At 40.4% G+C, this 12,652-nt stretch overlaps 1 protein-coding gene across 3 annotated transcripts in view; it reads right to left on the bottom strand.

Annotated features, from left to right (window-relative positions):
- Positions 1-3,789: 3,789 nt before the first annotated feature.
- cog5 (component of oligomeric golgi complex 5) overlaps positions 3,790-12,652 on the bottom strand; it is a 53,691-nt gene continuing 44,828 nt past the window's right edge. The window contains exons 15-23 of one of the 3 annotated variants that reach the window (XM_061029410.1): positions 11,803-11,913; positions 8,987-9,049; positions 7,847-7,950; positions 7,108-7,167; positions 6,093-6,330; positions 5,911-5,987; positions 4,659-4,785; positions 4,495-4,574; positions 3,790-4,329 (exon numbers count right to left, since the gene is read on the bottom strand). In XM_061029410.1, coding sequence (XP_060885393.1) covers positions 4,203-4,329; positions 4,495-4,574; positions 4,659-4,785; positions 5,911-5,987; positions 6,093-6,330; positions 7,108-7,167; positions 7,847-7,950; positions 8,987-9,049; positions 11,803-11,913 — 987 coding nt within the window. In that variant the 3' untranslated portion in view covers positions 3,790-4,202. Of the gene's footprint in view, positions 4,330-4,490; positions 4,575-4,658; positions 4,786-5,910; positions 5,988-6,092; positions 6,331-7,107; positions 7,168-7,846; positions 7,951-8,986; positions 9,050-11,802; positions 11,914-12,652 lie in introns of those variants that run through there. The other 2 variants (XM_061029411.1, XM_061029412.1) reach the window with 2 other exon arrangements.

The raw sequence follows: 12,652 nt of genomic DNA, 5'->3' as shown, positions 1-12,652 counted from the left end.
TTTCGACATAGGTATGTATGTCGTTTTTCTTCAAATATCGACATAGGTATGTATGCCGTTTTTTCTTCAAATATCGACATTGGTATGTATGCCGTTTTTTCACATTTTCGACATATGTATGCCGTTTTTTCCAATTTTCGACATAGTATGTATGCTGTTTTTCTTCAAATATCAACATAGGTATGTATGTCGTTTTTCTTCAAATATCGACATAGGTATGTATGCCGTTTTTTCACATTTTGTGACATGTCTGGGTTTTTTTCAATTTTCGACATAGGTATGTATGTCGTTCTTCAATTTTCGACTTAGTATGTATGCCGTTTTTCTTCAAATATCGACATTGGTATGTATGCCGGTTTTTCCAATTTTCGACATATGTCTGTTTTTTTTTTTTTCAATTTTCAACATAGGTATGTATGTCGTTTTTCTTCAAATATCGACATAGGTATGTATGTCGTTTTTCTTCAAATATCGACATTGGTATGTATGCCGGTTTTTCCAATTTTCGACATGTCGTTTTTTTTTTAATTTTCGACATAGTATGTATGCCGTTTTTTCACATTTTCAACATATATATGCCGTTTTTTTTCAATTTTCGACAAAGGTATGTATGTCGTTTTTCTTCAAATATCGACATAGGTATGTATGCCGTTTTTTCACATTTTTGATATGTCGTTTTTTTTCACTTTTCGACATAGGTATGTATGTCGTTCCTCAATTTTCGACATGGTATGTATGTCGTTCCTCAATTTTCGACATAGTATGTATGTCGTTTTTCTTCAAATATCGACATAGGTATGTATGCCGTTTTTTCTTCAAATATCGACATAGGTATGTATGCCGTTTTTTCACATTTTCGATGTCGGGTTTTTTTTCACTTTTCGACATAGGTATGTATGTCGTTCCTCAATTTTCGACATAGTATGTATGTCGTTTTTCTTCACATATCGACATTGGTATGTATGCCGTTTTTTCACATTTTCGACATAGTATGTATGCCGTTTTTTCACATTTTCAACATATATATGCCGTTTTTCTTCAATTTTCGACATAGGTATGTATGTCGTTTTTCTTCAAATATCGACAGGTATGTATGCCGTTTTTTTCACATTTTCGACATAGGTATGTATGTCGTTTTTCTTCAAATATCGACATAGGTATGTATGCCGTTTTTTCACATTTTTGACATGTCGGGGTTTTTTTCAATTTTCGACATAGGTATGTATGTCGTTCTTCAATTTTCGACATAGTATGTATGCCGTTTTTCTTCAAATATCGACATTGGTATGTATGTCGGTTTTTCCAATTTTCGACATATGTCTGTTTTTTTTTTTCAATTTTCAACATAGGTATGTATGTCGTTTTTCTTCAAATATCGACATAGGTATGTATGTCGTTTTTCTTCAAATATCGACATTGGTATGTATGCCGGTTTTTCAGATTTTCGACATAGGTATGTATGTCGTTTTTCTTCAAATATCGACATTGGTATGTATGCCGTTTTTTCACATTTTCGACATGTCGGGTTTTTTTTAAATTTTCGACATAGTATGTATGCCGTTTTTTCACATTTTCAACATATGTATGCCGTTTTTTTTCAATTTTCGACAAAGGTATGTATGTCGTTTTTCTTCAAATATCGACATAGGTATGTATGCCGTTTTTTTCACATTTTCGACATAGGTATGTATGTCGTTTTTCTTCAAATATCGACATAGGTATGTATGCCGTTTTTTCACATTTTCGATATGTCGGGTTTTTTTTTCACTTTTCGACATAGGTATGTATGTCGTTCCTCAATTTTCGACATGGTATGTATGTCGTTCCTCAATTTTCGACATAGTATGTATGTCGTTTTTCTTCACATATCGACATTGGTATGTATGCCGTTTTTTCACATTTTCAACATATGTATGCCGTTTTTTCCAATTCGCGACATAGGTATGTATGTCGTTTTTCTTCAAATATCGACATAGGTATGTATGCCGTTTTTTCCAATTCGCGACATAGGTATGTATGTCGTTTTTCTTCAAATATCGACATAGGTATGTATGCCGTTTTTTTCACATTTTCGACATAGGTATGTATGTCGTTTTTCTTCAAATATCGACATAGGTATGTATGCCGTTTTTTCTTCAAATATCGACATTGGTATGTATGCCGTTTTTTCACATTTTCGACATATGTATGCCGTTTTTTCCAATTTTCGACATAGTATGTATGCTGTTTTTCTTCAAATATCAACATAGGTATGTATGTCGTTTTTCTTCAAATATCGACATAGGTATGTATGCCGTTTTTTCACATTTTGTGACATGTCTGGGTTTTTTTCAATTTTCGACATAGGTATGTATGTCGTTCTTCAATTTTCGACTTAGTATGTATGCCGTTTTTCTTCAAATATCGACATTGGTATGTATGCCGGTTTTTCCAATTTTCGACATATGTCTGTTTTTTTTTTTTTCAATTTTCAACATAGGTATGTATGTCGTTTTTCTTCAAATATCGACATAGGTATGTATGTCGTTTTTCTTCAAATATCGACATTGGTATGTATGCCGGTTTTTCCAATTTTCGACATGTCGTTTTTTTTTTAATTTTCGACATAGTATGTATGCCGTTTTTTCACATTTTCAACATATATATGCCGTTTTTTTTCAATTTTCGACAAAGGTATGTATGTCGTTTTTCTTCAAATATCGACATAGGTATGTATGCCGTTTTTTCACATTTTTGATATGTCGTTTTTTTTCACTTTTCGACATAGGTATGTATGTCGTTCCTCAATTTTCGACATGGTATGTATGTCGTTCCTCAATTTTCGACATAGTATGTATGTCGTTTTTCTTCAAATATCGACATAGGTATGTATGCCGTTTTTTCTTCAAATATCGACATAGGTATGTATGCCGTTTTTTCACATTTTCGATGTCGGGTTTTTTTTCACTTTTCGACATAGGTATGTATGTCGTTCCTCAATTTTCGACATAGTATGTATGTCGTTTTTCTTCACATATCGACATTGGTATGTATGCCGTTTTTTCACATTTTCAACATATGTATGCCGTTTTTTCCAATTTTCGACATAGTATGTATGCTGTTTTTCTTCAAATATCGACATTGGTATGTATGCCGGTTTTTCCAATTTTCGACATGTCGGTATTTCTTTCAATTTTCGACATAGGTATGTATGTTGTTCTTCAATTTTCGACATAGGTATGTATGTCGTTCTTCAATTTTTGACATAGTATGTATGTCGTTTTTCTTCACATATCGACATTGGTATGTATGCCGTTTTTTTTCAATTTTCGACATAGGTATGTATGTCGTTCTTCAGTTTTCGACATAGGTATGTATGCATGTCTGTATGTGTGTAGCATCCACTTTCACTCTGAAAAAAGCTGATAAGATTAATTTAGATCTTGATGATTTAGAGAATCAACAAACATAACTGTTGGTATGTTTGTTTGGTCTGATTGTGATTATTTCTTCGATGGATGCTGCTGTCCTTCATTTTGACCTCTGACCTGATGCTTTGCATTGTGGGAAACAGTATGAGTCTGATGCAGACTGTGGATCCTTTCTGAATCAGTGCGACAACTGGGACATTTTGGCATACTGAGGATCTCGCATTTGTTCACATCCTGCATACTGCACTGCTGCCAAATCAGTACGTACTACAAGTATAGTAGGAGGTTTCTAAAATGGCCCCTTTGTGTACATACTGTGTCTGTGTGTGTGTTTTCCAAACCCCTGCTTCCAATGAAGTACTGTACAAAACAAAAATCCTGCAGTGTATCCCCATTTATTCTCATCAATTAACATCTCACAGATTAATTTACATACATGAGTCCAATCATAGCACGCAGGTCAAGAGCATATGAAAAAAAACATATCCAGGATCAAAACTTGGCTGTAGTGTTTTAAGAACATTAATGTAACATTAATAGAGCTCAATAATTCACTTAGTCTGGAAGTATAGTTTGTAAAAACAAAGAGATTCAGGTAAGAGACAACATATTTTTTCACTGAATCATCCAAACTTTTTGGAATTAAATCATATCCCATATAAATATCCCACGTATTCATCCACACTAAAATCCCTTCATTCAGTTGTACCTTCAATGCCAGATACTATCAACATAAATAACATAAAGGCATCACTATGTGGTCTACAGAGATCTTAAACAGGGGGGTCCTCTTCAGGGTCTGACCTCCTGGGAGCCGCTGGTGGCTCTTTGTAACAGCTGGAGCATGATGGGGTAGATGGGAGCAAACTCCTTCCCCTGTCGAGCCCTCACAGACTGCACATAGGCCTCCAGAGCGCCCCTAAGAGGAAACCAGAGGGAACAGTTCAGTTACAACATTATGAACAAATTCTGGACCTGCTAAGAGAATCTGATTTGCCATGTAAACAAAAGGTTCAAAACTGGCAGAAAACATTCCTTACATGTATGTATACAGGTATGCATGTTAAGACATTTTAAGTGTTACCTGAGGAGAGAGAGTCTGTCTCTCTCAGAGGGATGATCATCCAGCCACTGGGAGTAACGGGCAATCGACCACTCTGCTCTCTGTGGGGAGAAAGCTTGTTAAAAACAAGACATACTGAGGTATTTACAAGACCAAACAGCACGTGTGTGTGTGTGTGTGTGTACCTGGTGAGGGGACTTCAGCTCTGACGGGGCTCGGGTGAGGAGGAAGTGCAGCAGGGTGCTGTAAGGGATCAGCTCCCCCACAGCCGGACTGCTGGCTATGAGCTCGCTGGTCTGAAACAGCAGAGGTCTGGAACACCAAACATACAACACGTTTTTAAACCTGAGGGGCAATGTAGGCGACCATAGAAAATACACTATAAACATGTAACCGGTAGATGCAGTGGTATTCAGTTTGGTGTCATAAAAGAGGAAATAAATCGGTAAATATTCATATTAGAGGAGCTAGGAAGCAGGGAATGTTTACCTGTTTTTTCTTTTTTTTTTAAATTGTTTATAGTAATTAAATAATTTACAGTGAAATTCATGATTTAAATTGTAAATGAGGAGATTTTTTAACAGAATATTTTGCAGGTTGAGCTTTCAGACTTCAGATTCAGTGATTTGCAAACATAAATGTTTAATTTAATTACAACAAATCAAACTGATATTAGATTCACGCTTTCCTGTTTGATTGAAACCGCAGTTTTCAAACTGTTTAAAAAGACACATTATAAGACCTCCGGGTCCTAACAGCATGCAAGAGTTTGATGTCCCATCACATCGCTCGCTGCAACCGTTACAAATTTCACACTCTGCTTTGCAAATGTCATGTGGTGCTTTTATTTTGAAGGTGGACAAACTGACGTGTGGTGCTTTTTTATGGACGAGCTGTTCACTAAAATCACAATGAACAGAAGAAACGTCTGAATAAGGGTTTTTCTCCGGTGTTGACAAAGGTCAAAGGTCAATATTTAAATCATGACGTGGATACTATTAATGCACGTGCATGTTAACTCCACGTTTTATAACAAGGTCACAAGCTCTGTTGAGCGGGAAAAGCGAGTGCCAGCACCTTGTAGAGCCCCCTCCTTCCTGTTGCTCGTTCGTCGCAAGCGAAAATAGAAACAGGGCGACGGGGTTAAAACGACGCCGCACTGCAGGAAACAATAGAATCAAGCTGACTTTGGAGTGTGCTGTTAGGACAGGCTGTTTGGTTAAATAATAGTTTAGCTCTATAAGCAAAGAAGCACACAGCACAGATTTTATTTTCTAAAGTTATTATAATGATTTGATGTGTTGAATCGACCCTTACATCCTCACTGCCTCCTGTAAACACCACAATGTCTCTTTGAAAAAGTGTCGATGGAAGACACTTCACCTCCTCTTTGAGATAAAATGAAAGAGGACAAATGATCGTGACGAGCGTACACACCTGAAGGAGCGCAGCATTCTGTACGGTTTCCCCAAGTCGGAGACTCTCCTGCACAGAGGAGCCACCGCCATCTCCATCTGACACAGACAGGAACACACATTTCAGTCGTCAAACAAAAATCTGTTGGATGTGTTGGACGAAAAGTGACAGCATCTGGAACTTTCCAACACTTTCCCTCTCACCTGTGCAAAGTCGGCAGCCAGCCTCATCTTGCCGCCCTCCCCCAGCGGGCGCAGGAGGCTGGTGTGTCGGATGAACAGCTCGATGGCCCTCTGAGCGATGGCCTCCGTGCTCTCGTAGATGAAGTCCAGACACTGGAAGTGTCGGAAGTAGTCGGCCATCACTCTGCTGATGAAGCCCTGCAGCTCCTTCATGTAGAGGGAGCACGGGACATCCGGCTTATCGGGCGTGGACAGAGGCCTGTGAGACACACAGACAAAAAATTTAAAAATAAAATTAAACTCTGACACTAGGGTGTTTAAAATGGATACTGCAGTCCAAATTCTAAACATTGTAGAGAGCTGTCTCCCCCCGCCCCCTCCTCTCTAGAGTCCATGGTTGACTCTAGCTGACTCTAGCAACTCAGGTTGCCATGTGGTGGACACTGAAGCTTCAGTGTTTATCCAGCTCTGCATCGGTCTGTAAACCTTTCTGTGTTCTAACCTCTCTCCATTTTTCAAAAGCATCTCCAACATTGATCCTAGTTTGAGCACGTTTCTGCTCGTGGAGCTTATTAGAAACATGCAGAGGCTTTTTAGGTCGAGTACAATCACTTCTATCTGAACCAGTTCTCTTGCCCGCTTCCATCGCTGCAACACCTGTTGGTTTGACCTGATAACTGCTCTCATATCTGACAAACCGAGGGGCGTCCAAAACGGCCGTGTGGGGGTGCCTTAAAACCGCCTACCTTCTCTGGTCCAAACAAATCCAGAGCATTCAGGAGCAGAATCTAAAGTTAGAAGGAGGACATACTGGCTGCTGCATTGTTGTCAGAGAAGCCAGCACTTCAACATAGCATGTTTCCTTAATGTCTGATCATATAGTGAGGTCACTTTATCATTTCACTCACTACACATCTTACTGATTGCTCCTTTGAGCTCATTATCTTTCTTCATAGCAAAGGCTTATTCTAGTCATTTTAAACCCTTGCACGACGTTACATGTTTTTGTTTTAGGTACAAAAAGTTGAAGACTTGCTTGATTAGATTTCTTCCACTGGCACCAAAAGACCTGACAGCAAAAGCTGAATGGTAATCCCTGCAACAAAATGCAAGCTGATCAAAGAACATCCACTAAAGGTTTTAGTGTTAGTCGGAAAAGGCTTAAAAGCAGCAGTCGTGGATGGTGAAGCTTCCCAGTCTGATCTTTCTCATTGGATATTGCATGTTTCTGCATCCTGCTCCATCGTGTTTATGTCTTACAGTCCGGGAGGCTCGGTCACATCAGCAACATAAAGCCCTCACATCTCATCACTGGATCTTTTAGATTTATTATCAGTTTTCCATGAACCTTTGATGACCTTGGGGGGTTGAGGGAGGTGTGATTTGGAGAGAAAGAGCTTACCTTATATCCTCGAGAAGAGGGCGAACATAAGTTACAACAAGTGTTATAAATAAATACAAGTTTAGGTTTAATGATGACATTTTACCACCAGGGAGCGCCGACAAGCTGCTCAGACCACGAGCATTCTCAGTGTGCGTCTCAGCCCCTGTTTAAAACTAAAAAACAAATCTGAGTGATGAAACCTAAGATCGTTTGTTTACATTATATATATGTTCACATGTTGTAGCAGCCTGAGGTCTGTGTTTGTGCGCTCCACACGCTGAGCCTCCCAGAGAGACAGGACTCAAGCCAAAGGAATCAAATTTAATCACTTGGATTCATTCCTAAAACAGTTCTTCAAAGGTTCCTGCAGTGGCAACTCAATAAAGCTCACCCTGAAAAGTCCTCCTGGTGCAGCGTGATGATGATGGCCTCTATGGAGTCGCTGACGGACTGCAGGAGAGGCTGCACGGCGCTGCTCATCAGGGCCTGAACGCCCTGAAACACGAGAGAAACCAACAAACTGAGAAGCAACATTAACACCAAAGAAGAAGAAGAGACTCCAAGTGGAGAGCTGACAGCAGCTTCACAGATCCTCTGAATCACATGAACTTTGCTGCTCATTACCTGTGTCTTAGAGGCTCCCTGTTGCCATAGCAACTTGTCTAGACATGTGAGCAGTAGGTACATATGGATGAGGTTGGATTTACATCTGAACTATAGAGTATAGAGGATAAGATGCACTATGAAGCGGAGCCACTGACATCAACAAAAATTTAATATCTAATGTACTGGATTGTGTGTGTGTGTGTGTGACTGACAGGTATTTCATGCTTTATAATCTTTATGACTCCCGTTGGGCTCTGAGGACTGACATGCAGCAGGAATAAAAAAATAATCAGTGGGTATTTTATTGAGCAGATGTCAAAGGTGCAGGAAAATGTCTGAATCAAAGACATTTCGAGGCGGCTGCTTGTGTGATGAATCTCTAAAAGACGCACACACGAACACACACACGACCACATTCACATTTCATATGCTTGAAAATAAGAAAGACTGAGTCGTCTTTGTGGTGTGTTCTAGTGCAAGTTTTTGGCCAAGACAATCGGCCTTTGTCGTCTGCTCGGTGAGTCAGGGCCTTAAAGGGCATGCTGTCCCCTTGTGGTTATGGTTTGTGCGGGTATGGGTTGGTTGGGGATTTTGCGGGATAGTTGTAACAGATTGCATGATGTATACCATGAAAATACAAATTGAAAGTCATTAAAAAAAATAGGTCAGGCACACTTATTAAGATTCTCCACCGAGGATTCAATCATCAAACATGGAGGTCATATCTTTCTAATTGAGCGTCAGGCGTTCAAGAGAACATTGTTCCCTGTGTTAATGTTACAGTGAGATCACACAGAAGAGAATACACAGAGAGGAGTTCCGGTTCAATACAAAACCAGAAGATTAAAGATGGATGCAAGAACATGAGGGTAATCAATCAATCAAATGTAAATATGAGTGACAAAAAAGAAGGTTGCTTTGGTACCTCTAAAGAAGAAGAGAGGGCCTCTGCAGCAGCTGCCGGACTTGAACCCAATCCTGAGATGATCTGCAGAAACACAACACACAGAGGTCAAAGGTCAACAGGTCACAAAAAGTCCTTTATATCTATATGAAGAAAAAACTATTAGATCTCCGACTGTTTCACAGTTTGACCCGATTGTAACAAACCACTCTAAATGTTTGCATCTTAAAGGAGCAGTATGTAACTATGACACCTAGTGGTTAAAATGGGTACTGCAGTCCAAATTCAAAACATTGTAGAGAGCTGTCTCCCCCCGCCCCCTCCTCTCTAGAGTCGATGCTCACGCAGGTTGCCATGTGGTGGACACTGAAGCTTCAGTGTTTATCCAGCTCTGCATCGGTCTGTAAACCTTTCTGTGTTCTAACCTCTCTCCATTTTTCAAAAAGCATCTCCAATATTGATCCTAGTTTGAGCACGTTTCTGCACGTGGAGCTTATTAGAAAAACTCAGTGATGATGAACAGAGAGAGTCTGCTGTGGTTACTTCCTGCAGGTCGGTTGGATTGAAGTCGGTTCATGTTCTTATTACAAACAAGCCGCACAAGAGGACAGAGAACCCCCTTTTCAAGCGGTCTCTCTGAACGGTTGTTTGGTGGACACCAGGGTTTGATGGACAGCTTCCACACCGACTCGAGTTCGTTTTAACCGAACCAAACAGGTGAGGTGTGAAAACGTACCTTTAACTGTGCGTCATTGTATTTGTATTTAATCTTCCAGAGCCTGAAAACAAATCTCTCCTGACTCTTCACTGACACGAAGTATGTGTGAAGGTGCCATCGAGAAGAAGACGGTCACCTCTGGTGTTAGTCGCTGTGCGAGGATGACGACATCGGCTATTTCTGCAGGATTTTTTAATCCATGTTGAAATTCACTGCTTGTAGTCGAAGCTAATGGCGTTTGTTTCTGATTCTTATTTCAGATCCAGATGCTAAAGGTGATCTTCAATATGAAGCACAATAATGGAGATGAAGATTGGTGTTACAGAGATGCCTGACTGATGCTTAAATACATTGAAACATCCTGCATCCATTACTGTACTAATCTACTATTAACAGCCTCTCTTTGTCCTCCATCCTTCTCCCCGCCTGCCTGACATAAATCCTCTCTCTGTGTTCACACAGTGAAATTTTAAAGGCTGGCCGTTAAATATTTAATGCCGCAGTAATCTGTTTTTTAATGCTATTAATCAGGCCGGCTGCTGTGCCAGGACTCGGCATACATCTTTAATGGAGGAAGCTGAGAACACACTGCACCCTGCCTGCTTTTCCTTTCATCCCCCTTTAATTTCCTCTGCTTCCTTTTCACAGACAGCCGTGTTCAATAATCCAAACACAGGCACACAGGCACAGAGGCAGGCAGAGAAGTGTGTGTGTGACATGTTGGAGCACTCACTGTCACACCTGTTGACAGTCTTTCGGAAGAGAAATGACGTTAACTACTCGATTAATTAAACACTGCAAACGAGAACAAAATAATAAAAAAGCTGCCAAAAAGAAGCTAATTAAACCATGTTCATCATTCTCTTTGAAATCACTTTAAACAGCTGAACCGAGAAGTTAGCGACTCCTCCTTTGCAAGTATAAAAACTCCAGTTAAAGGTCACATATTCTCCTCCTCTTCAACCAGTTTAATTAAGTCTCAGAGCTCCTCAAAACATGTGTGTGAAGTTTCTTGTTCTAAATCCACTCTGATCCTGTATTTGATCATGTCTATAAACCCCTCTATTTCTGACCTGCTCAGAACAGGCTGTTTCTGTGTCTATACCTTTAAATGTAAATGAGCTGTGTCTGACCACGCCCCCTCTCTGGAAGGGCTTGGGTGGCTCAGGCTTTCTCGCTCCATGTCCTATTGTTTACGGTGAGAAGGCAGACTCAGAGGGCAGAACAAACACCTAGCTGTGGGAGTGTCACCCACCTGGGGGAGGGGTTACTGCCCTTTGTGCTGTCATGAAGGGAAAATCCCCAAACGGCCTATTTGAGCACACATTTTCTGAAAAGTGGAGCAGGCTAAAGACGGAGAGGATGGACTTTTCTCATCATTGGGGGGTTTGTAGACAGACTAGGGACACACTACTGTTAGAGGAACATGGTGAAGTGCATTTTACAGAATATGTGACCTGTAATGCAGCACCATTCAAACGCATGCAGACTCAGATTCAGTGTATCTGCTTTCATATCCTTCAACAGCGCTACAATTACAGTAGATGTTGATTTCCTGTTTAGATAATCACAGAAAAATAACTCCACATTCTGCCAACTTTTTCTAAAAGCATTTATTGTTTCAGACATTTTCGAGCAGAAGTGTCAACTACTCGCAGATTCCAGAATCACAGTGTTGTTGCTTTTCTTTCTTGATTTTATGACAGTTAGTTGGAGCTTGTTCAGTTTTGGACAGTTTGCTGGAAATAAAAAAATAAGGCTATTTAATCACCTACTGTAGAGAGAAGAAGAAGAAGAAATGCCTGCACACTTGCTCGAATGCCACAAAAAGTTTTTCTTAAACACAACGTTTCCACCAGAGGATAGATGTCTTTGATTAAATAAAGGAAATGAATCCCGTAAGTGTGAGTGCAGTAACTTTAAATGAGTGCAGCTCAGGTAACTGACAACCAAGCAGTCTGTTAAGACATAAAAATATAGAAAAACTTTATTTAAACTTGTAGAGGAGACGCAGGATTTGTTTAGATTTGTGCACCATGTCTGCTGATAAAGAAACGCTTGGTCAGAAAACAAGCTAGTTTTAAAGGTCCTGTATGAAGTATCTGTCTCAGCTGCTCACCTTTGCCACGGCCTGCTGCAGACGGTACAGAGAGTTCACCACGGCGACGTTCCTCCTCTGACCCTCGGTTAACGGACCGATCACCTGACTGCCATCGCCCTGAGTACTCAGCTGCACACGGAGAGAGTCAGACATGCAATAGATCAGTGAATGGACTGAAATTATACAACACCTATATTCTACTTTAAACAGACCAAACACACACACACACACACACACCTTTGGCTGAGCAACCCTGCAGGTAATGATCGCTTTAGATCACTTTTTAATCTTTATTTAACTATTTCATTTCCACACAGGATGTTTCATATCATGCCCGTGCAGGATTGCTCCCCCCTCCCCTCTCCGTCTGATACAGCAGGGGGCAGTATGCACATAGTTGTTGTATTTTTTTTAAAGCTATATTTTGGGGCTTTTTGTGCCTTTAATGTAGAGATAGGACAGTGGATAGAGTTGGAAATCAGGGAGAGAGAGAGAGTTTGGAACGATATGCGGGACAGGAGCCACAGGTGGGATTCGAACCTGGGCCATCCGCTTGGAAGACTATAGCCTCCATACATGGGGCGCACGCACCAACCACTGTGCCACCAGCGCCTCCGGTATGCACATAGCTGGTTTGCAAATCCGACCAAGAAGCAGAAAGAAGAAAGAAGTAGCAACCATGGCAACCACTCGTGAGTGTCTGTCCTGCTAACTGTGGATGGTTTTGTTGTTTCAGTTCTCACACACACCACACACACACACCACACACCACACACACACACACACACACTGAAACACTCAGACACACACACAGAAACACTAATACACACACACACACACACACAGAAACACTAATATACACACACAG

This window comes from Labrus mixtus, chromosome 22, assembly GCF_963584025.1.
Source record: "Labrus mixtus chromosome 22, fLabMix1.1, whole genome shotgun sequence".
NCBI classification, from domain to species: Eukaryota; Metazoa; Chordata; class Actinopteri; order Labriformes; family Labridae; genus Labrus; species Labrus mixtus.
This window is presented reverse-complemented; position numbering and strand designations above follow the sequence as displayed.